This window comes from Leucopleurus acutus (genome assembly GCF_964270905.1).
Source record: "Leucopleurus acutus genome assembly, chromosome: 20".
Taxonomy (NCBI): Eukaryota; Metazoa; Chordata; class Mammalia; order Artiodactyla; family Delphinidae; genus Leucopleurus; species Leucopleurus acutus.
In genome coordinates this window covers 4,643,974-4,669,339 of record NC_139162.1, presented here as the reverse complement: position 1 = coordinate 4,669,339, position 25,366 = coordinate 4,643,974, and the positions used below count along the sequence as shown (strand labels likewise).

At 49.3% G+C, this 25,366-nt stretch overlaps 1 protein-coding gene across 1 annotated transcript in view; it reads left to right on the top strand.

Moving 5' to 3' along the window:
* Positions 1-5,865: 5,865 nt before the first annotated feature.
* The window catches only part of ATP2C2 (ATPase secretory pathway Ca2+ transporting 2), a gene marked incomplete at both ends in the record, with an annotated part of 75,543 nt that continues 56,042 nt past the window's right edge, over positions 5,866-25,366 (top strand). The window contains one exon of the mRNA XM_082862469.1: positions 5,866-5,964. Within this exon, the coding sequence (XP_082718595.1) occupies positions 5,866-5,964 (99 nt within the window). The remainder of the gene's footprint in view (positions 5,965-25,366) is intronic.

Genomic DNA, 25,366 nt, shown 5'->3' with positions numbered 1-25,366 from the left:
ACACCGTAGCCTGTAAATGCTGGATTATTGAATTGGTGACTGATCCAATGGGTGAGGTTGGGTCTGCCGCTGAGAACTTCTGAGAGGCGGCCTGAGAATCCTGTTTGCCCTCAACCAGCTAAGAGCCTGGCAGTAGGGGATGGTCTGAGCAGGTCTGTGAAGGGACGAATGAGCCCCTCCCCGGAGGCAGTGCAGCGTGACGGTCAGACGTGCAGGTTCCGGCATCAGAGTCCAGTGGTAGAACCTCTGGCTCACCCTCTTAGCTGTGTGGCTGGGGCCAAGTTACTCAGCCACTCTGTGCCTCCGATTCTGTCCCAGGTCGGGTTCCCCAGAAGCAGAGCCCGAGGCAAGACTCATGGTTTATTAAGGATGTCTTTCCAGCAGAACCTGGTAAGGGAACGAGAGGGGCGAGGTTTCAGGCTGGGTCCCAGGTTCAGCCTGGCCAGCTTTGGAGTTGTCCCTCTCGGGGGGCACAGGGTGGGCTTTCTGCCGGTCCTCATTGAGGGAAACCTGGGGAAGCACATTTCCAGGCACTGCAGCTGCTGGATGTCAGAGCGGGGAGCCCACAAACGGGAAAAGGGATGCCAGGATATCTGGGTGGAGGACCCCATCGTCCGCTAGAGTCCCTCTTCTGTGAAAGGGTGGGTGCGGGCAGTGCTGACAGCAGATCAGGCACGTGTTATGAGGATTAAGTTGAGGACACAGCCCTGAACGCAGAGCCTGGCACCGCAGGAGCTGTGCTGTTCACTGGCGGTATTGTCACCTGGCCCGAGCAGCCTCCTTCCTCTGCAGGCTCTCAAATATTTGTGGAATGAATGAACCAGCTTGCCTACTGGTTAAACCGGGTCCACCTTGGCTGCCCAAGCTGGTTATCGGAAGTCTCTCTGTGTCCTGGCTGGCTGCTACAAATGGCCCAAAGCAAGGATTGGGGGGGTGGGGGGGAGGGCAACAGGGTGACAGAGTGGGATATGCTATTTCTCTTACTTTTTAAACTCTTTATTTTGAAATAATTACAGCTTGACAGGAAGCTACAAAAATTACACAGCGAGGCCCTTCACTTAGACTCCCCCAATGTCACATCTTGTGTAACCACAGTGCCATACTGAAGCCAGGAAATTGACACGGTACGGTATGGGGGGGCGTGGTCTCCGAGCCACCGGATCTCAGGTACAGATTGGTGTAAGTACCAGCTCCATCAAGAGACAGAACTGCTCCATCACCACGTAGGTCTCGTTCTCACTGCCTCTGTAGTCACACCATCCCTAACCCCCGCCAGCCACTAATCTGCCCTCCGTCTGTATAATTTTGTCATGTCAAGAATGTTCTATAAGTGGAATCATACACTGTGTGACCTTTTCAGATGTGCGTATATCCTTCCCAGATTACCCGAGTCTTTGTGCATGCTCCCTCCCACTTTCTTGCTTCCCCTCCCTTCGTTACCGTAAGAACCTCAGGGTGCCCTTCCAAAAGGGACATTCTCTTTATAACTAGAGAACAATGACCCAAATCAGAAGTCCACATCAGTACAATACCATTATCTCCAGAGCTCACTCAAATTCACCGCTGGTCCCACTAACGTCCTTTATAGCAAATGGTGAAGACATTTTTCCCAGCTCCGGATCTGATCCAGGGTTCCATTTGCATTTGGTTACTATGACTCTTTAGTCTCCCTGGAACGTCCCGTGGCCTTTCCTGATGTTTCTGAAGGGCACAAGCCAGTTACTTCCTAGGCTGCTCTGCAGTGGGAGGGCTGCTTCCTCACGCTGGGACTCGCGTTCAGCACTTTGCCAGGAATCCCCCGAAGCGAAGCCGTGTTTCCTTGGTGCACCGTATCCAAGGCGCACGATGTCATTTGTCCCATCGGTGGTCCTGGTGACCCTGATCCCTTGGTCCAGCTGGGGTCTGCCAGATTTCTCCAACTAAAGTGACTGTTTCCCTTTGTAATTCATAACTATCTTGTGGGGACCCACTTAAGATGGTGTAAACGTCTTGTTTCTCATTCAACTTTCATCTGCTTCCTTTTTTAAATGTTAACAGAATTTCTTTTTATTGGAGTATAGATGATTTACAATGCTGTGCTAATCTGTGCTGTACAGCAAAGTGGCTCAGTTATATATATATATATATATATGTATATATATATACATTCTTTTTTTTTTTTTTTTTTTTGCGGTACGCGGGCCTCTCACTGTTGTGGCCTCTCCTGTTGCGGAGCACAGACTCCGGACGCGCAGGCTCAGCGGCCATGGCTCACGGGCCCAGCCGCTCCGTGGCATGTGGGATCTTCCCGGACTGGGGCACGAACCCGTGTCCCCTGCATCGGCAGGCGGACTCTCAACAACTGCGCCACCAGGGAAGCCCTATACGTTCTTTTTTTAGATTCTTTTCCAGTATGGTTTATCCCAGGAGGTTGGATATAGTTCCCAGTGCTAAATAGTAGAACCTTTTTTTTTTTAATCTGTTCTAAATGTAATAGTTTACACCTACCAACCTCAGACTCCCACTCCATCCCTCCCCCTCCCCCTCTCCCCCTTGGCAACCACAAGTCTGTTCTCTATTTAACAGAATCTTTTATTGCAACAAAATTTACCTCCCGAAAAGTACACACAATGCAAGTTCCGCTCCATGAGTTATTACAAAGTGGACACCCGGACTGTAGTCTAGGCCTGAAGGGAGGGAATTTTGGGTCCTGTGAGGAGCTGGAGGAAACACACCTGGCAGAGGGACCTGTGAAGTTCAAAGGTGGGCTGAGCTCAGCTAGTTTGACAAACAGCCAGGAGGCCGAGGTGGGGGTGGTGCTGGGACGGGAGGCGCCCGGGGTTGACAGAGGGGCCATTCTAATAGCCACTTAACTGAGAACTAGCCCCACCCCTTCAGCACCTCCTAACAGGGGGACCCTGAGGCTTTCTGAACTTTCAAAGGGCAGGCACTGAGAACTTTGAACTCTTTTACTATATCAAAAAGCCAACAGAAATTGGACAGTTAACATTTTCAAATGTCCCACTCTATGACATTCTGGAAAAGGCAAAACTATAGCGACAGCAGTAGAAGGATCAGTGGTTGCCGGGGGTTTGGGGGGAGGGAGGGATGAATACGTGAAGACCAGGGGATTTTTAGGCAGTGAAGCTCTTCCATGTGATACTATAATGGTAGCTAGATGACATTCTGCATTTGTCAAAACCCACAGACTACAGAACACCAAGAGTAAACCCTCATGTAAATGATAGATTTCACGTATGGAGATCTTCGGCTATACCACCACCTTCTAGAAGGTTCTATAACAGCCCCCACCCAAGGTCATTCCCTCCTCTTCTGAAAATCTTTCGGTAAACAGGTTTGTTCACGTGCCAGGCCTAAAGAATTGTTGGTAGCTACTTAAAGTTGACAAGTAGAAGGATTCCCAGGCCTGTCCCAGCCAACGGGGGAATGTCACCCCTGAGACTGACACGTGATGTCTGCCATGGGTGCAGGAGGTGGGATGGGTGGCATCCGTGCTAGGTGTTTACCTCTCGGGATTTAGCAAGTCCCAAGGCACGATCACTTGGCACCTGGCATCAAGTTCCACAGGGCTGGGCCTCGCTCGCCTGGTGGAGTCAAGCCCCTTGGAAACCCAGAGATGCCCTCAGCTGCAGAAGGTTCTCAGCCAGTGTTACCCCATCACTCAGCAAACAATGACTGTGGAAGAACTGACAAAGAACATGACGTGAAGAGTGCCTGGAATAAGGCTCTGTGTGGGCGTGGGGTGAGTGTGGCCAGAGTTTGGGTGCAAATGTGTGAGTCATTTCACATAAGCAGGTCTCACAATGGTGACACGAGCTAAGCACACTTTCGCCTGGGACTTTCGCCTGGGGCCTTGGTCCCGTCCCTTCCCTCTGCTTGGAATACTGCCCCCCCCCCCCCCAGATATCCACTAGTGTCACTTCTCACCTCGTTCAGGCCTCTGCTTGAATGTCACCTCTCCTGACTGCTCAAGCGACTCTCTGGTCCCCACTCTGCATCCTTGTCTTCACAGCGTTGCTCACACTGCTAGTTTCCTGGGGCGGCCGCAACAAGTGACCACAAACCAGGTGGCTGTGATCCACTCCATTTTTTTTTTTTTCATCCCAACAGGTCTGGGTGTTGCACCATATCCACTACCCAGAATTTACTTCCTGAATGCCCTGGGCATTCTCATACATGATCCACAAATTCTTGACAGCTCTGAGCTGGAGCGGAGGTGGGGCATTCAAGGGAAAGGCATTTGCCCAACACATCACCCCCTGCTCACAAATAGTCTGTTTATCAAACTTTCCCCAAAGCACTCAGTGTGAGACACCATCTGTTTTTTGCTGGGATCCTCACTCAGATGGATAGGTAGCGTCATCCCCATTTTGTGGGTGAGGAAACCGCGGTGGAAACGTGGTGAAAGTTGCCCGAGGTCACACATCTGAAAGGAACAGGCCTGGGATTCAAATTGGAGTCACACCAGACTTTTGCTCTTTCCATCACTTCTGGGCCTTTGCTGGAACCAAGCAGCATGGTTTCTGCAAAGGGGGGATGCGGCAGGAGAAACAGGAAGGGTCTCTAGAACCTATCAGCTTGAGTGGGGCTGAGGTGGCCACCCCCTGGGGGGGGCAGGTGGGGTAAGTGGCAAACCTTTGCTCCAGAGGGGCAGCACAGTTCAATGGACACATGCCCTGTCCTATAGTCCTTAAGTAACCCCACTCTACAGATGAGAAAACTGAGGCACAGAAGAGTGGCACAGCCTTCTCTAAAGCCACCTCCCTACTAAACGGTGGGTCTTGTTCTGGATTCCAGTCCCACGTGAAGCCAAAGCCCTTATACATTCCAGTATATCCACTTGGAGGCTGGGAACTGCCTACACTGCACATTCACCCACATACTTTGGGAGCCGTTTGAGACCAGTGACTTCCCTGTGATGATGATGACGAGGATGATGATGAATATGCCCCCCACACACACTATGCCAAGCCCTGCCCTGAGCTCTTCCTACATTACATGGTCCATCGAATCCCCTCAACTTCACTGGGAAGGAAGTGCAATCATGGTGGCCATTTTACAGATCAGTAAACTAAGGCTCTGAACATTTTAGAAACCTGCCCCAAGCCCCACGATTAGTGAGTGCCGGGAGCCCATTCTGCAGGTGAGGAAAGAGAGCTCAGAGATCATGCAGCACCAGGTGGCGCCCAAAGGGGTCCTCAAACTCTCCAGCTCCTGGGATTCACTCCCAGGGCCGAGGTGAGGTCTTAGCTTTCTCCTCCTTCAATAACAAACTGGGAACCGCGGCTCAGAGAGGCTACGTGGCTGGTCCCGAGCCTCGCAGCGCTGTAGGAGTCTGACTCAGCTCCCGCTAACCGTGCTCCCAACACCTTAGTTGACCACACGTGGCTCCCCATGAGAATCACCTGGGTGCTTGCTGAAGTCCAGCTTCCCGGCCCAGGGTAGGGAGGGGTGTGGAAATCTACATTTTAAACAAGCGTTTATCGCTCATCTCCAACCCATTCCGCCCCCCGCGCCCCGCTCCAGATGCATCTCATCATCTGGCAAATTTGGGAAACAGCTAGGCGCCTCTGCAGCCCCCGGGCCTTCCCGGGCCGCCGCGGCCCCTAAGGGCGAGAAAGTCTCGGGCGGAATCGCCGGACGGGGCGGGGCCAGGTGCGCGAGGGCCGCCGCGGGCGTAGCTCCGCCTAGGGGGCGGGGCCTCAGCTGCGGCGGACAGGTAGACGGCTACCTGGTAACGTGGGCCTGGCCCGGGAGGCTTGGGCGCGCGTAGCCAGCCCCGGCCACGCCAGGGACCGAGGGACTCAGGCAGGGGCGGCCGCCGGCGGGACGGGAGGCTGGGCGAGGGGCCTCCGCCCGCTCACCATGGTCGAGGGACGCTTCTCCAAGTTTCTGAAGAAACTCGCCTTCTCGGGCGGGGGCCACCAGTACCAGCTGCTGGAGAGGGGCGAGTTGGAAACCTTGGTGAGTCCGGGCGCGGGGCGTGAGACCCGACACCCCACCCCCCACCCCGTCCCACCCCAAGAGCCCGTCCGCGCGCTGCGGGCTGCGTTCCTCCAGCTCGCCCGCCTCCCCCTGGTTCTAGAAAGACGATGTCTTCATAGCTACGCCAGCTCGCGTTTCTGTTCTGGGCCCGGCGCTCGCCTTTTAACCCTCGCCTGCCAGCCCATTTTGCGGACTCGAAACTGAGGCCGAGACAGGGGAAATATGTCCCTTAAGGGACACGCGGCTAGCAAATGACCCAGCTGGGAACTTAACTTTGGTTTCTCTGACTCCAGAAAATTTAAATTACCGGGTCTCCACACCAGGTTGCTATCCGGATTTTTTAAAGTGACTTGAATGGGGCGGGGGGATTAGAGCGCCGTAAAAAACAAAAACTGTTGTGCAAATGTTTTAGCTTGAATAGTAGGAATAATGGTGGAAATCAAGGTAAGAGTGGCCATGCCTACCACCTTTGTTTCCCACATCTCCAGAGACACTTTAAAAGAAAACACCCAGATTTGTGTGTTGACTTTGCAGCCTCCAGGGGACCCTCTAGGATAAGCCAACAGGATTCTAGGGCCAGGGGAGTTTTTACCAGCAGAGAAACTGACAAAGCTGCCCCCAAAAGCCCTTCCTTCCATGTGGAGGACCCAGAGATGAAGCAGGGTCAACGGGTGACCCCCAACTTTCTCCGTAGCTTGTAAGCAGAACTCAGTGCGTGATACAAGAGCAGAGAGCATGGAATTTCTGCAAAAGCATCTCTGGGTCACTGCACTTTTTAAAATGTAATCAGTCATTCAAAAATAAACTTCCTGATGTGGAACTCTGGAGGTGCTCGTGGCCTTTCCACGGCTGAAGGGAAATCTCAAGTTAAGTTTACTGGGTTTTTTTGTTTGTTTGTTTGTTTGTTTGCGGTACACAGGCCTCTCACTGTTGTGGCCTCTCCCGTTGCGGAGCACAGGCTCCGGACGCGCAGGCTCAGCGGCCATGTCTCACGGGCCCAGCCGCTCCGCGGCATGTGGAATCTTCCCGGACCGGGGCACGAACCCGCGTCCCCTGCATTGCCAGGTGGACTCTCAACCACTGCGCCACCAGGAAAGCCCTAAATTTACTTTTTAATGAAAGAGGTCAGCTGGAAAAACTTGACAGCAGTCAAAACATTTTGGTTGTATGGGTCTTAGTATTTGTGCCTTTAAAAAACTAGTATTTTATAAATGGATGCTAACGTGAGAATTCTGGTGCTAGGGTGGTAGACCACGGTGCCGTGTAACTAGCAGTTCTCAGATAATCTCTATTATTCTGAAGCGACATGTATGTTAACCACGGATTGGATGCAGAGTTCCAATATTTTGCCGACATCCATTTCTCGCCCTATATGCCACGTAACTCATTCTGTTGGAGGAGTTTGAAGTTAGTTTGCCAACATGGTTGCCTGTTCTATGTTACTTTGTCTATTTTCTTTTCTTTCCATCTTTTGATTTTTGCATCAAGCTAGGTATTTTTCAAACACTCCTGATGTAGTTGCTTACAGTCAGATTTTATGGGATGTCCGGGTTTGCCAGGTATCCAGGTGTGCCAGGTATGGGGATGATGTATCATGAATAGAGATGCTGGGGCGAATTTGATCTCTGCACCAAAGTGGGCTTCGTGCCCCCAGAGGGGCCCTCGAGAGTGGGACAGGTCTTCAACCCGTCTATAGGTACGCGCTGGCAGGGGCTTGCCCACCTGGTGTGGTCGGGATGTTCTCAGCTGCACCCCGAAGGGTGTGTGACGACTTAGCAGTGTGGACGTGAGGCGAGACAGGAGGCCCAGGCCGCCAGCTGCAAAGGCTGGCAGAGAAACAAAGTATCCTGTCTTTAAAGGCAGTTCATCAAACCCAGGAAATTGAAATAAAGATAAATGGGGAGTGTGATGAGGGAGGAGACCGGCCGGGCCAGGTGACCGGCTTCCTGCCAGCTCAGCTGACAGTCTTTGCTCTCACGTTTACATCCTCCAATTTGAACTCTTTTTTTTTTCCTCAGAAACACTTGAAAAAGAAGCAAAGTTTGCTTACCGTGGTCGTTTCCGTAATAGTCGTAACTCTCTTCCATGAGCACTTGTTGTAGGGGGTGTCCTGGGCGGGCTCTGAACCTCCCCGTCACTTTGCCGAGTCACCTCAGTTATAATACTAATTATGATTGAGAACATGCTGTGTCTCTTCACCCCTAGTTGAGTTGTGTTATTGTACCGGTGTGTTAGATGAGGCTGCTGAGGCGCTCATGTCGGCCAGGTGGTAAGGATACAGTTGTATCCAAAACAGAGTTCATGGGGGAGGCTGACAGCAGAGACCCCAAGAGAAGTTTAATTTAAGATCCAACCGTCTTAAATGGCAGAGTGACCGGGCAGGGGATAGGTGGTTGAGACAGGGATGGGGGAGGACCCAGAGTTAGGAGCTTCTGAGGCTGAATCAGCACATTTCTTACGGCTCCGCAGACGGTTCATTCTTGCTGCATTTCCAGTGTCATGAAAAGAAAAATGTGTGGGAGATCCCCTTTCATTATTGGAAAAACGCTCTCTCTGCTGATCTGAGCTTTGGACAAGGAAAATGTTGGACCAGAAATACCTGCTTCCCAGATGACTCAGTACCAACTCAGGAAGTTATCTTTGACCCTCAGGGCTCCCTTCTCTTAACCGAGACCGGCACGGCTCCATATCCTGTGCCGCCTTCCCTCTTGTGAACTGATCCACCTTCCTGGGGCTCTGCAGGGGGAAGCCTGGCTTCCAGCAGACCTGTGTCTTGGTTATTCATTCAGCCCAGATTCATGGGGCGTCTACCCCGTGTTAGGGTGCTGCAAGCCAGGGATGGGGTGGAGAAAAAGGTGCACACACTCCCTGCCCTCATGGCGCCGTGTCTGGTGGGCAGAGATGGGTCCCAAACTACAGATCATAGTTGACTGTTTAATGAGAAGGGATGTTTAAGACTCATAGGAATGGCATAGACTAGGGTGAGTGGGAAGGGCAGAGCTGATGGAGAGTTCTAGGCAGAAGGGAGTGAGGTGCAAGGGCTGGTGGGAGAGGTTGAGGCTGCCGAGGTGGACCACGCAGAGCCTTTGGGCCTTGTAAAGGGTTTGGGCTCCATCGATAGAGCAACAGGGAATCCCCGACACGTTTTACGTCGGGGCATGATAGTCATTCATTTATTCAAAGATGTGCCGAACATGAGGAATGCAGTAAACAGAGCAGACACAGTCAGATTTGCGTTTTTAAGAGATCACACTTGGGTTGCAGGAAGAGGAGTTCTGAGGTTTACACAGACACACACACGCACATACATCATTGGTGTCTCTCAAAATTTAGCCGTATATGTCATCTTTTTCTTTTAAATTTTATTTTGGTTTTATTTATTTATTTTTACTTTTTGGCTGTGTTGGGTCTTTGTTGCTGCGCGCAGGCTTTCTCTACCTGCGGCGAGTGGGGGCTACTCTTCGTTGCGGTGCGTGGGCTTCTCATTGCTGTGGCTTCTCTTGCTGTGGACCCCGGGCTCTAGGCGCACAGGCTTCAGTAGCTGTGGCTCGCAGGCTCTAGAGCGCAGGCTCAGTAGTTGGGCGCACGGGCTTAGTTGCTCCGCGGCATGTGGGATCTTCCCGGACCAGGGCTCGAACCCGTGTCCCCTACCTTGGCAGGCGGATCCTTAACCACTGTGCCACCAGGGAAGCCCATTATATGTCATCTTGAAGAAATGTATTGGAAGCCCCCAGTGTTGTCTTAAATTATTTGTATCAAAATGTGACTTAACTAAGTAGAAGCCTAAAATTTGCAACAAACATAGCCATGTGCTTATAACTCAATAAAAGCGAACTACGTTTATAATAAAATTAGGAAGTACACACGTAACAAGTGCATTTTGATGTGACTGGTGATGTATCATTAAAAGTCAACTAGTCGGGCTTCCCTGGTGGCGCAGTGGTTGAGAGTCCGCCTGCCGATGCAGGGGACACGGGTTCGTGCCCCGGTCCGGGAAGATCCCACATGCCGCGGAGTGGCTGGGTCCGTGAGCCATGGCCGCTGAGCCTGCGCGTCCGGAGCCTGTGCTCCGCAACACGAGAAGCCACAACAGTGAGAGGCCCGCGTACCACAAAAAGCAAAACAAACAACAACAAAAAATATGTCAACCAGTGACGTCGAATGATTGTGTTCATTATGGATTGCTGTGTAGCAGGTCACTCCCAAATGCAGCAGCTGAAAGCAACAAATGTTGATTCTCTCCCAGTTTCTTTGGGTCGCAGATCTGGGGGATGCTCCAGGTATCTCGTGAGGCGGCTGTCCAGCTCTCGCCAGAGCTGTGGCCTCATCTGAAGGCTCTCTGGGTGGAAGGGGAAAGAATCCCCTTCCAAGCTCCCTCTTGTGACTGTTGGCGAGACTCTGGCCCCGGCTACATGGGCCTCTCCAAGGGGCAGCCTTGCGGCTGCCTCATGCCTCAACACCTGGCTTCCCCAAGGAAGAGTGATCCTTTTTATAACCCAGTTTTGGAAGTGATATCTCCTCATTTGTGGCATGTTCTGTTCATTGGAAGGAGTCTAGATCTAGCTGGTTCTCAAGGGATGGGGATTACACGAGGATGTCATTAAGTGGAGGCAGGGTGATCGGGGACGTCTTAGAGCCTGCCGACCACAGTGGTAGAAAGGAATAGTTCCTTAAATGACAGAACCACACCTGGCACAAAGTCTGCTGCACAGCTGTCTCGTTGTGTTAGCGTGTTCAGTAGTCCTGAGGTCCAGTCTTTATTTAGACTCTCTTGAATTTTGATCTTGATAAAGCTCATACTGGGAATGTCTAATTACATGCATATGTAGAAAACGGCATTTAAATTGATCAAGAATGTGTTTGCTAGATTAGGACCACCCGCATCATACTTCACCCCAACTGGCAGCGGGCAGCCCGTGAATGCCAGTTGGAAAGGCTCTCATTTGATAACCATAGAACCTGCTGGCTCACTTGACGATAAGGTGAGTGCCAGCCATTGTGGAAGGGATGTCTCTTCACTGTGTGCGATGACCGTACTTGCTGCACATCACCTGTGGCAAGTAGCTGTGTGCAGAGACTGGGTGCATGTATGGCCTCGCTTGCAACAAGACGACACTCTTCAAAAGTGAGACGTTTTAAAGCGGATGCGCCGATGTCAACACCGCCTGCTGTGCGATGGCTCCGTTCTCCTGCCATTTCTTCTCTCTGAGCCCCTGAGAAACTTGCATCCCTTCAGCGTGTCACCTGATTGTTGGCATAGATGCACATGTGGCACTAGGGTCACATCACAGCTCTTCATTATAAACTGGCCACCCGAAGGTCTATATTATATATTATAGTAGGCTAATTATTAAAACACGTATTCAAAGTTTGGAAGATCTCAGAAAACTTGTGGACTCTTGAGAGTACGTCTGAAGATGCCCTGTTAGAAACCCTGCCCCAGTCCCATGTCATGAGCCTTATTAGTAAGGATAACGGATCCTAGATCCCCGAGCTCCTAAGGGGAGGGGAGTAGCAGGCATGCAGACAGCCGTCTTCTCCCCGTGTCCTCACCTGGTCTTTCCTCTGTGTCCTAATCTCTTCCTACAAGGACACCAGTCACATTGGATTCGAGCCCATCCTAATGACCTCATTTTACCTTAACCGCCTCTTCAAAGACCCTGTCTCCAAACACAGTCACAATCTGAGGTGCTGGGGGTTAGGACTTCAGCACAGGCATTTGGGGGGAGCACAATTCAGCCTGTAATACTATGTTCCTTGCAGAAAATATCTGGATGGGTATTTGGGGTTGGGGGAAAGCTGTGGGTCACACTGGGGAAATATGTAACCTTCTGTGGAGGTTGCAGACACTCTTAAGGTTGTGCTGATCGACCCCACCAGTGTGCCCCAAATCCCTGGAAATGGCTTATGTTCTTCCAGCTCGTCTTGCCTGTGAACTTCCCGTGGGCAGGGAGCAGAGCCCAGCAGAGCACGTGTCTGACCCAACTTGAAACTCAAGTACATGCCAAGGAAGACGTGCTCAAAGTTCATGATTCTGGAAGTAAGAGAGACTTGAAACATCTAGAATACAGTCAGGCATTACCCATAAGTATTCTTTATATTTCAAACCACTGAAACCGGACTACTGTGGTCGGGCTCTGGTAGATTTACAGCTGACACACAGGATCAACCCGTGTACATCTCAGGATCACCCCGTGTACATCTCAGTATCCTCCGGTCTGTGCCTCTCCAGTAACACTGAATCTGGGGGACCTTGTGGGTATGGGGGAAAGAATATTGGCCTAGAAGATTGCTCCTAACCAGGAGGTCTTGGTTTAGGGCAGGGACTGGGGCCAGAAGCCCAGAGGTGGAGCCCAGGTTCCATCACTATGACTACGTGAGTTTGGGCAAACTTATTTCATCTCTCCACATCAATGTCTTTGTCTGATAGTGGGGATGTGCCCATAGTGGCTTCGAGGTCCCCCGTGGGTGCTGTTCCCTGACTCTTGGTGAAGATTAGATTAGGTGATATATGCAGATACTCACACGAGTATGACCGTAGTAACAAAACAAGGATAAATGAGAGGGACTTCCCTGGCGGTCCAGTGGTTAAGACTCTGCACTTCCACTGCAGGGGGCACGGGTTCCAGCCCTAGTCAGGGAATTGAGATCCCACATGCCACGAGGCACGGCCAAAAAATTTTAAAAACAAAACAGAATAAATGAGAGAACGGTTTAAAACGCCGCACAATGCCTAGTTCAAAATGTGACGTTGGGTTTTATTAGGAGTCATCACTGTCTTGTTCGTCGTCTGGCCTCGGGTCCAGTGCTCAGCTCTGTGCCCAGGGAGGTGCTCAGTGGTGAGGGCAGGACCAGCTACATAATTTGCAAAACGAAAGTGTGGGTTCCTGTCGTGAAAAATGACTGAGAATTTCAGGTCAGCGCCGCCGGCAGGGTGTTGCACGCAGCACACCCCCTCCTGAGCACACCTGCCGAGCCGGCCTGGTGGGCATCTTTGTGTGAGGTCCGTAGTCGGAGATGCCGGAAAGTTCTTGCCATCTGGTTTCCTCCTTTTCAGGCTCCGCACAGCCTTCTGACCCTCCCCTACTTTTGCGCTCCTTTAGATCAGCTCCTCCTCACATGTGGTCTGGGGCCCGGGAATCTGAGTTGTAACCAGCCCTCGGGTGGTTCTGATGTTCAGTGAGTTTGAGAACCATTGCTTCGCCATCCCTGTGACATCTGTCCTCCTGAGGCCAGACCCCTTCAGTGAATAAAACACCCGTCTACTGAGTGGAGCTTATAGTCTGGTGGGTAAGTCCTCAAGTAATTATATAGTGAGCATATAATTACAAAATGAGATAAGTCCCATGAAGGAAAGCAGTGCATGTAAGAAAGGAGTTGGATACTGCCTGTGTATGCCTGTCACCTGTGGGGACGCCACTGCTGCAATCCAGGGAGACTTCCTGGAGGAGGTGGCAGGGACTTGGCGAACTGAGATTTGCACTTAAGCTACATATTCTCATTTTAATTGTTTCCATGGGCCACATGTCATGCATGCCCTGGAACATGGCCTCCCTCCTCTGATCTGGGAGGTACCTCTCTGCCTGGGGGATCCTGCTGGTCGCTGGTCTCATTCAGCAGCACCTCATCTCCAGTTTCAGAAATCAACCTACTGGGCTGCCCCTCTCTCTGCCCCTCCCTGCCCCAAGTACCCGCATATTGAAATTTGAGTGACAGTTTCGCCTTCATGGACCACTGAATTAGGCTAACGTTAGCTTGCTATTTTTCAACTGTCTTTTATGAACCAGGAACGCTGCATGGTTTTTTTCTTTATTTGCCTCCCTCTTTGTCCTTTGTTCTTTTCCCTTTCGAAACTTGTCTTAGTTTTTGTTTGTTTGTTTTTTCATGAACCACAGTAAAAGTTTGCGGAGACTGAGATTCCTCCTTCACCGCCCCACTTCTTTGCTTTAACTTTCCTCCTTAGTGAGGGGAGGAGGGAGGTACCGTTTGCCAGCTAATCAGTTTGCAGTAATCAGATTACCGTTTGCTTGGGTGGTCCTGGCCCCCTTTCTATGCAATTCTAGAGAGGCTATGGTTAGGAACACTGGAGTCTGCAGCACCAGATACCTGGCTGCAAAGTCCAGTTCCGCAGCGAGCGGAAGATGTTAAGCAAATTTCTTAATATTTCCAGTGCCTCTGTTTTCTCTCCAGTGGGGTCAAGTGCACACAAATCAGAGATCTGTTATGGAGTGGAATGATTCAGTACTAATGGAGTACTCAGGGCAGCACCTGACCACAGTAGTTACTATTATTTATATACAACAACATAAGTCTTTTTTTTTTTTTTTTACATACATAGGGTCCTACTGCACACACCGTCAGCAACTCCTCCACTCTCCCCACATCCCTACAATACATCCCAATCAAACACATTCTTTTCTTTTTTAAATGTGATTGAAGTATAGTTGATTTACAGTGTTGTGTTAATTTCTTCAATACAGCAAAGTGATTCAGTTATACACTTATGTATTCTTTTTCATATTCCTTTCCATTATGGTTTATCACAGCGTATGGAATGTAGTTCCCTGTGCTCTACAGTAGGACCTTGTTGTTTATCTGTCCTATTATGTAATAGTTTGCCTCTGCTAATCCCAAACTCCCAAACTCCATCCCTTCTCCACCCCTCCGTCTCTCCCTCCCCTTGCCCTTGGCAGCCACAAGTCTGTTCTCTATGTCTGTGAGTCTTCCTGCTTCGTAGATAGGTTCATTCGTGCCATATTTTAGATTGCACATATAAGTGATATCATATGGTATTTGTCTTTCTCTGTGACTTACTTCGCTTAATGTGATAATCTCTAGGTCCATCCATTGTTGCTGCAAATGACATTATGTCATTCTTTTTTTTATTAGTTATCTATTTTATACATGTTAGTGTATACATGTCAATCCCAATCTCCCAGTTCATCCCACCACCCCCTCCCCACCTTTCCCTCCTTGGTGTCCATACATTTGTTCTCTACATCTGTGTCTCTATTTCCGCCTTGCCAACCAGTTCATCTGTACCATTTTTCTAGATTCCACATATATGTGTTAATGTGATATTTGTTTTTCTCTTTCTGACTTCACTCTGTATGACAGTCTCTAGGTCCATCCATGTCTCTACAAATGACCCAATTTCATTCCTTTTTCTGGCTGAGTAATAGTGCATTGTATATATGTACCACATCTTCTTTATCCGTTCATCTGTCGATGGACATTTAGGTTGTTTCCATGTCTTGGCTATTGTGAATAGCAGCACATTCTTTTCTAGTGGCCGTGTAGCCATTTTTATTTAACGTCCCTCCCCAGCGGATGGGCATTTAAGTAGTTTCCCTTCTTTAATTTTTAGAACAATGTTCCACTGAACATGTGTGGAAGCACCACATTACTTTGAATCCTTACAAAAATCCCTGCAGGAATCTGAGCCTTGGAAAGTGAAGTAACTAGCCCAGGAGCTCGGACCTGGGTCTGCCTGATTTCTGTGCTTGAATTCTCCACTCCTACTGGCCAGGTTTCTCTGCTGTAAAGTTACTGTTTCCCCATTGTAATCAACTGGTATTTTATGACGAGTCGCATTAAGGCTATGTCAATAGCCTGTTTCTCATTTTCTGTTGGTGATCCTTGCCTGAATCCATTACTTTTATTTATTTATTTTTAAAATTTTTATTGGAGTATAGTTGCGTTACAATGTTGTGTTAGTTTCTCCTGTACAACAAAGCGAATCAGCTATAATTATACATATATCCCCTCTTTTTTGGATTTCCTTCCCGTTTAGGTCACCACAGAGCATTGAGTAGAGTTCCCTGTGCTATACAGTAGGTTCTCATTAGTTATCTATTTTATACGTAGTATCAATAGTGTATATGTGTCAATCCCAATCTCCCAATTCATCCCACCCCACTTTCCCCCTTGGTATCTATATGTTTGTTCACTCTGTCTCTTTCTGCTTTGTAAATAAGATCGTCTATACCATGTTTTTCAGATTCCACATATATGCATTATTACACAATATTTGTTTTTCTCTTTCTGACTTACTTCATTCTGTATGACAGTCTCTATGTCCATCCACGTCTCTACAGATGACCCAACTTCGTTCCTTTTTATGGCTGAGTAATATTCCATTGTATATATGTACCACATCTTCTTTATCCATTCTTCTGTTGATGGACATTTAAGTTGTTTCCATGTCCTGGCTATTGTAAATAGTGCTGCAGTGAACATTGGGGTGCATGTGTCTTTCTGAGTTATGGTTTTCTCTAGGTATATGCACAGTAGTGGGATTGTTGGGTCGTATGGTAGTTCTATTTTTAGTTTTATAAGGAACCTTCATACTGTTCTCCATAGTGGCTGTATCAATTTACATTCCCACCAAACAGTGTAGGAGGGTTCCCTTTTCTCCACACCCTCTCCAGCATTTATTGTTTGTAGATTTTCTGATGGTGGCCATTTTGACCAGTGTGAGGTGATACCTCATTGTAGTTTTGATTTGCATTTTTCTAACAATTAGTGGTATTGAGCATTTTTTCATGTGTTTGTTGGCCATCTTCCATTACTTTTATAATGTTTGCTAAACAGAAAATTTCCAGTTTCATCATTCCTCCCTCATTTATTACCTGCGTTCTGATATCAGGAAGAGCTGCCCCTTTCCCCTCTTCACGTAGTTGTTTGTGTATTCATTCACATATTGTTATGAGCTCACAAATTCCTATTCTATTAGGTGGGTTAAAACTGGTTACCATCAATTTTTTTTTATTCTGATGCCCAGATTGCCCAGATTTGGCCAATAGAAGCCTTTTCTCGTGGGGACTTTTGCACCCTCTGGACATTTTTCCATCCTTCTTTGAGCACTTGCCTGCTCTCTGGCATCCCAAGAAATTCCAGACTCATTGGGTACCTTCCCTGCCCCAGCCCTGGAATCAGCCATTTCTCCCAGGAGTCTTGGCTGTCTTTTCACTGGAAGAATAGTCTTTAGAAATCAAGATCTGGTATGATGTGTGTTCATGCTCTTGGGGTATGACGGCCTCTGGGCCCTCTCAGAGCAGGTGTGTGTGTACGTGTACACTGTTAGAGCCATATTTACTTTTATACCTGTGTGTATGTGTACACATACATATTTTTAATATACTTGATCGTAGAGTTCAATGCAATAAATACCACAGGGCTGGTGCCAGCTCTTTATATATTTGTAAGTCCCTTCACCAACAGGGAGAGCGCCAGCTCCCAGGATCTTTGGTATATTTACTTATGGCCAATCTCCCTGTGTGTAACCAGGCTCTTCACCTTGCCAACCACCTATTGGTCCCCAATCCATTGGCCACCTCCTAGCTCTGCTGTCTTCTCTCTTGGCCCCTCGACTGCACTGCACCCCACCCCCCCAACACCATATGTTTTCTTGAGTATCTCATGTCCTATTGGCAGTTCTTTGCTGTCTGGGGTCACACCACCGTTGCACACACACTCACAGACCACAAACACTACCTAGATGTGATTTCAGGGACTGGAAAACACCTGTGAAACCCATCTTGACCTGAGGCTGGACTTTAAGAACCCGCGCCTCAGCAATGCTCCGTGTATGGTATCATTCGCATTTTACAGAGGAGAACACTGAGACTCAGGGAAGTCAAGGGAGTTGCTGAGAGTTGCACAGCTGGTAGCTGGGGGAACTAGAATCAGAGCCCAGATCAGTGAGACGTGGGCCTCCACCCAATTTCTGCAGTTAGGGTTCCTCCCCCTGCACCGCCCCACAAGTATTAAAAAGTAGTAGGGGGAAAAAAAGAGAGGGAAAAGAAAAGGGAAAAAAAAGAAAGTAGTGGGCAGGCCCTTTGAGTTCGTTACATCACTCTTGCCCCAGGATCAGAGCCTCCTGTTGCTCTGTGCGCCCAGCCCTACCAGCCTCCTTATGGGTCCCTCTGGTCACAGCCTCTGCCCCTCCTTCCCAAGTTAGCAGCGGCCCAGTCTGATTCTCCAAGCATCCCTGTTCCCAGAAAGCCCCTCCCCTCCTGCACCAGCTGTGCCCCCAGGCTTGGTCGGGACTGGTTTCTCCCCCTTGGAATCAGCAATTCTTATGCGTGGTTCAAGATTTAAGAAGATACAAAAGGGGGTCCAGTAGGAGTCTGTCACTGCCTCGGTTTTCCACCACCCTGTTCCTAGCCCCAAAGGCGACCCAGCCCCCGGTCTCTGTGGCTTCTGCTGGAGGTGTGCCCTGATTCGACTAGCAAATCCATCCTCTTCTCCTTCTGGTTATACATAGGCTAGCGTATTGCTCATGACATGCTGCACCTTTTTTTTTTTTTTCTTCTCAAACTATTGCTAATGGTACCACTACTTGGGAAAGCTCTTGGGCAGTGTCTACTGTCACTAAAAGCACGTAAACCCACCCTGTGACCCCGCGGTCCACTTCTAGGTCTGTGCCCAGGAGAAATGGGGGCTTCTGTCTGCTAAAAGACGTGCACACAGTGGTCCCAGCAGTGTTATGTATAAGAGGCCAAACTGGGCACAGCCTGAACACCCAACCACATGCAAAGAGTTACATGAATCGTGCATATCCATGCAATGGCATCCTGGGAATACTACACAGCAACAAAAGACAGTGACTTACAGACCATGGAACAAGCTGGATGAGTCTTGCTAAGAGCCAATTACAGGAGTACATGTGTACGGTTTCCTTTGTGTGGAGTTCCCAAACGGGCAGAAGAAATCCACGTTGATAGAAGCCCCAGTGTCGGTCATCTTCTGGGGGGCTGTCAACCGAGAGAGGGCCCGAGGGAGCCTTTTGGGAGCTGGAGAGGTTCCACGTGGCACCTGGTGGGGTTACTCTATCGTACACATGCACAAAAGTGCGTCCAGGCACACGCAGGATTTGTGTACAGGACTGTGTGTAAGTTACACTGCCATATATATTTCACATTTTCTATGTAGGTAAAGAAAAAGAAACGTTTTGCTCTTTGGGTAGCAGCAAAGGGTTTCACGGTATGGTGCTACCGTAATGAATGTAACCAATCCTTTATTAGCAGCACGTGGGTTGTTTCTAGTACTTCGTTATTATAAACAATATTGCAATGGATGACCGAACAGAAGCCATTCTGCAGTAAATAAATGTGCAAACGATAGGAGGAGAACAGGCCCGTTTTCAACTTTGATGCTGCCGCCTGCCCTCCCCTGGGGCTCATCTGCATTCACCTGCCCCTCCCGGCCTCGATGAGAGGCTCCATCCCCACCCCCTGGCACCAGCTCTCCTGTTACAAATTTCTGGAACCTTACCTATCAGATAGGTGGCGGAGGGTGTACTGGAGTCTCTTGAATGCGAACCTCTGATTTTAAATGAGTTTGATGATCCTTTCATGTTTCAAAGTTATTCATCTTTATTCCCTTTCTGTGAACTCTTTGTTTATGTCCTTTGCCCTTTTTTTTTTTTTTTTTTTTTGCGGTACGCGGGCCTCTCACTGTTGTGGCCTCTCCCGTTGCGGAGCACAGGCTCGGGACGCGCAGGCCCAGCGGCCATGGCTCACGGGCCCAGCCGCTCTGCGGCACGTGGGATCTTCCTGGACCGGGGCACGAACCCGCGTCCCCTGCATCGGCAGACGGACTCTCAGCCACTGCGTCACCAGGGAAGCCCCCCTTTGCCCATTTTTGAAAAACATGAGCTGCTAGGTTTTTCCCTTCTTCATAAGTAAGAGCCCTTCATTTGTTTGGGGAATTGTTTTTCATCGGTGTTCTAAGCTACTGATACGTTCCACAGTGTGGTGTTTACCTTGGGACTTTGCGTGTGGTGCTTCTTGCAGAAGTCAACCCGGTTCTATGTAGTGAATTTATCAGTCTTTTCCGTCCTGGCGTCTGGCTTCATCTGGCACTCAGAACGCCCTTTCTTACTGTGAGATGTTTTTGAAATGTAGTCCATAGTTTCTTCTAGTACTTCAGTGGTTTCTTTTGTTCCTACTTGTCCTAAAATTTCTTTTATTGAAGTATAGTTGAGTTACAATGTTGTGTTAATTTCTACTGTACAGCAAAGTGATTCAGTTATATATATATATAAGTGTGTGTGTGTATATATATATATATATATATACACACACACACTCTTACATATATACACACACACACACACATTCTTTTTCATATTCTTTTCCATTATGGCTTATCATAGGGTTGTTTTTTTTTTTTTTTTTTTTGCGGTACGCGGGCCTCTCACTGCTGTGGCCTCTCCCGTTGTGGAGCACAGGCTCCGGACGCGCAGGCCCAGCGGCCATGGCTCCCGGGCCCAGCCGCTCCGCGGCATGTGGGATCTTCCCAGACCGGGGCACGAACCCGCGTCCCCTGCATCGGCAGGCAGACTCTCACTCCCAAGTGGGCCACTTGCTGGCTCTTCCTGGTGGCCGTTCCACCTGAAGGCCCCCTCTGCCCCATGGGAGCTCACTCCTGCACCTTCTTCAAGGCTGTTTTCTCGCGATTCCTGAGTGCCCGCACTCTGAACCGGGGCCCCGTGGCTCCTTCGTAGGGCGAGGTGTCCCCGTCACGGTATTGCCGCACGGGTCACGGGCATCTCTTGGCTTGTTCCTTCCTGGTGTTGCCAGATCCCCAGAGGACGCCCAGCTGCATTTGACTTTCAGATAAACAGCGAATCACTTTTTAGTATACGTGAGTTCTATGCAGCGTTTGCCAAGCACATATACTGAAAGATGATCCATTGTTTATCTGGAGTTCGGAAGTAACTGGACATCCTGCACTTTTTTTCTTTTTTTTTTTTTTTTTTTTTTTGCTTATTCTGGCGGCCCTATTAGGAACCCCCTCCCCTACCGTGTTCTTGGAGCTGCTGGAGGATGAGGACATACCCGCCCTCTGTTGTCCCTGTTCATCACCCCATTGCTTAGGTTCGCTTATGCTTCCTGGGTGCCAGGCCCTGAACTCGGGGCTCCGAGTCCCTGGTTTCCTGTTACCTCACGGCAGCTTATGGAATCCCTGCTGTCATAACCCCCACTTTGCAGAGGGGGAAATCGAGGCACGGGGGAGGTTTGGGGCAAATATGTTGCAGAAATAAATGTTTGCATGAACCCTTTAAAGAGGGAAGCGAGCATTGGGGTCTAACTCAGTAAGTGTTTGAGGTGAACCAGAGCTGGATGGGACGCAGAGGAAGCCGGGCTCTGCTCAGAGGAGACGGTTCACCCCCAGGTGCCATGTGGTCGCTTGCTCTGCCGTGAGGTCACAGCTCATCTTTCAGCGATGCTGTTTACCTCTGTGGTTCCCTTGGAAGCCTCCGCCAGGTAGCATCAGCCCTGGACTGTCTTGCTTGGTGAAAATGCCCTAAAGAGTTCATACGTTCCAGACTCTTTCCTCGGGTCTCGGGAAGACCCCACTCACCATCACCAGTGTGGGTCTGTCCTCTGTCAGCAAAGATCCTTCGGGGGTCACAAAGGAGGCACAGAAGGTCACATATTATATGATTCTATTCATATGAAATATGTAGAATTGGTAAATCTGTGGAGGCAGACGGCAGATTGGAGGTTGCCGGGAGCTGGGTGTGTGTATGTGTGTGTGTGTGTGTGTGTGTGTGTGTGTGTGTGTGACTGATGATGGTACAAGGCCTCCTTTTGGGGTGACGGCAATGTCTTACCACCAGGTAGATGGGGTGATTGCACGACACTGAGAATGTTCTGAATCTCCCTGAATTGTTCACTCCAAGATGGGTCATTTTATGTTATGTGAATTTCACCTTAGTGAAAAAGAACTTTGTTAAAAAAAAAAAAAAGTGGGGGGGGGCTTCCCTGGTGGCGCAGTGGTTGAGAGTCCGCCTGCCGATGCAGGGGACACGGGTTCGTGCCCCGGTCCGGGAAGATCCCACATGCTGCGGAGCGGCTGGGCCCGTGAGCCATGGCCGCTGAGCCTGCACGTCCGGGACCTGTGCTCCGCAACGGGAGAGGCCACAACAGTGAGAGGCCTGCGTACCGCAAAAAAAAAAAGACACAAAGGAGAAAGGAGGGGTGGTGCCCCCCAAATCTGGCTGGACAGGAAGGGAGAATCAGGGGTGCCCCAGAGAGTGCCTGACCTGAGTCAGGATGGGCCAGTCTTTACAGAAGGAAAACGCCGTGATTCAAACCCGGCAGAATCCACAAAGCACATGTCCTTAAGGGGTAGAGGGGGCCACACGAGAGCACCCACGTGCCAGTGGGAACAGGGACCACATTCCAGTCCCATCTGAGGGCTGTGCTTTCTGAGAATGGCAGCCCTGCAGTAAGGCGGGGTGAGCCCCTGCGGATGCCCTGTCCTAGCAGCCTGGGAACACAGGAGGGACCTGGGACCCCGGCTGAAGTGGGTTGGGAAGTGGATGGGCGTTAACAAAGCAGAGACAGCAAGTGTAGACGGCTTCTTCCCAAGCTCGATCGTGGGGAAGGAGAGGAGTGAGTATGTGGTCTCCAGCGTGAAGCCCAGAACGGAGGTTAGGAGTATGGGGAAAACCTCACGGAAATGCGGCAGAGGGATTGGAGACCCGCAGGGGTGGGGCGGAGGTCTGAGACCTGATGCAGTTGGGGCCCAGGAGCGAGTTGGGGACACAGGTCAAGGTTTTGGAGGGAGTTCCAGTCTAAGTGGCTTTTTATTTTTTAAAGAAGGAATATTTTCTTTTTTTAATTTAATTTACTTATTTATTTTTGGCTGCGTTTTGTCTTCATTGCTGCACGCGGGCTTTCTCTAGTTGCAGCGAGCGGGGGCTACTCTTTGTTGCGGTGCACGGGCTTCTCATTGCAGTGGTTTCTCGTTGCAGAGCACGGGCTGTAGGCGCGCGGGCTTCAGTAGTTGTAGCTCGCGGGCTCTAGATCGCAGGCTCAGTAGTTGTGGCGCACGGGCTTATTTGCTCGGCGGCATGTGGGATCTTCCCGGACCAGGGCTCAAACCCATGTCCCCTGCATTGGCAGGCAGATTCTTAACCACTGCGCCACCAGGGAAGTCCCCAAGTGGCTTTTAAATTTTTTTTTGAAAGATAAAATTTATTGAGGTGACATTCACATAACATAAAATTCCCCACGTTAAAGCGACCAATTCAGTGGCACCGACTGCATCCCTAATGTCATGTGACCCCTGCTTCTAGTGGAACCCCCAGGGGAGGGCTCCAAACATTTTGGTCACCCCTAAAAGAAACGTCACACCCAGAGCAGCTGCTCTCCAGTCATCCCCCTGCCGCCGGCACCTGGCAGCCATGCATCTACTTTCTGTCTCTGTGGATTTACCTGTTCTGGACATCCCCTAAAAACAGAATCACGTGATATGTGGCTTTTGTGTTCGGCTTCCTTCACTCAACGTGAAATCTTCGAGGTTCATCCGTGTTGGAGGATTGTCGTCATTCCCTAGGGCTCCTGAGACAAAGGACTCTAAATTATGGTGGCTTCAAACAACAGAAATATATTCTCTCACGGTTCTGGAGGCCAGACGTCCCAGATGACGGTGTTGGCAGGGCCTGGCTGTCTCTAACGGCTGTAGCGGAGAGCCTGTACCATGCCTTTCTCTTAGCTTCCGGTCCTGCTGGCGATCCCTGATGTCCTGGGCTTGCAGAGGCATCACTCCTTGCTCTGTCTTCACATCGTCTTCCCGCCATGTGGGTCTGTCCCTGTGTCCAGAGCACGCCTTCTTATGAGAACATCAGGCATATTCAATTAGGGCCCACGCTAGTGACCTCATTCTCACTTGGTTACCTCTGTAAAGACCCTATTTCTAAATGAGGTCGCATTCTGACGTTCTGGGGGTTATAACTTGAAGGTAGCTTCTTTTTCATTCCAGATTTTTTTTTTTAAGATTTGTTTATTATTTATTTATTTATTTTATTATTTTTGGCTGCGTCGATCTTAGTTGCAGCACGCAGGATCTTCGTTGAGCCATGTGGGATCTTGTGTTTCGGTGTGCAGGCTCTGCGTTGTGGTGTGTGGGCTTCTCTGTAGTTGCGCCATGCGGGTTTTCTCTCTCTAGTTGTGGCGCGCAGGCTCCAGGGTGCATGGGCTCTGTAGCTGTGGCGTGTGGGCTCCAGAACACGTGGGCTCTGTAGTTTGCGGCAACAAGCTCTCTGGTTGAGGCGCGAGAGCTCAGTAGTTGTGGCACACGGGCTTAGGTGCCCCGAGGCATGTGGGATCTTAGTTCCTGGACCAGGGATCGAACCCGCGTCCCCTGCATTGTAAGGCCGATTCTTTACCACTGGACCACCAAGGAAGTCCCTCCTTCCAGATTTATTGAGATATAATTGACATACAGCACTAAGTCTAAGGTGTACAGCAGAATGATTTGACCTACACACATCGTGAAATGATTATCACAGTAAGTTTAGCGAACATCCAGCTCATATTTTTTCCTTGTGATGAGAACTCTTAGGACTTACCCTCTTAACAACTTTTGTACATAACATACGGCACTGTTAGTTATATTTATCATTTTGTACATTATATGCCTAGTACTTATTTATCTTATAACTAGAAATTTGAACCTTTTGACCACCTTCATCCAATTCACCCTCCCCACCTCTGGTAACCATAAATCTGATGTCTTTTTCTATGAGATCAAATGTTGTTTTTTGAAGTTTAATTGACCTGTGACACTATGTTAGTTCCTGGTATACAACATAGTGATTCAGTATTTCTGTATATTTCAAAGTGATCACCAGGATGTCTAGTAACAATCTGTCACCATACAAAGATATTACTTAATAATTGCGTGTGTCCCTCTCACACTGTCGATTTCATACCTGCGACACGTTTATTTTGCAGTTTGTAAAATTTGTACCTCTTAATCTCCCTCACCTATTTCTCTCCTCCCACCACCCCTCTTCCCTCTGACAACCACTTGTTTGTTTTCAGCGTCTGTAACTCTGTTTCTGTTTTGTGATGTTTGTTCATTTGCTTTTTAGAGTCCACATATAAGTGATATCCTACAGTATTTGTCTTTCTCTGTCTGACTTATGTCACTGAGCATGATACTCTCTAGGTCCATCCATGCTGTTGCAAATGGCAAGGTTTCATTCTTTTTTATGGTTGAGTAATATTCCATCGTGTGTGTGTGAGTGTGCGTTTACATATATATATATACACACACACATATATATATACACTGCATCTTCTTTATCTCTTCATCTATTACTGGGCACTTAGGTTGCTTCCATATCAAGGTATCTTTTTTGAAAAGACACAGTTCAACCCAGAGCATAGCATCCATCAGCACTTCATTCCTTTTTGAGGCTGAATCATATTCCATTGTGTGGAGAGAGCACATCTCGTTCATCCCTCATCCGTTGACGGGCCTTTGAGCTGCTGTGAATTGTGCTGCTGTGAACGTCCACGAACGTGTAGTTATTTGAGTCCCTATTTTCTGTTCTCTTGTTCACATACCTGGGAGT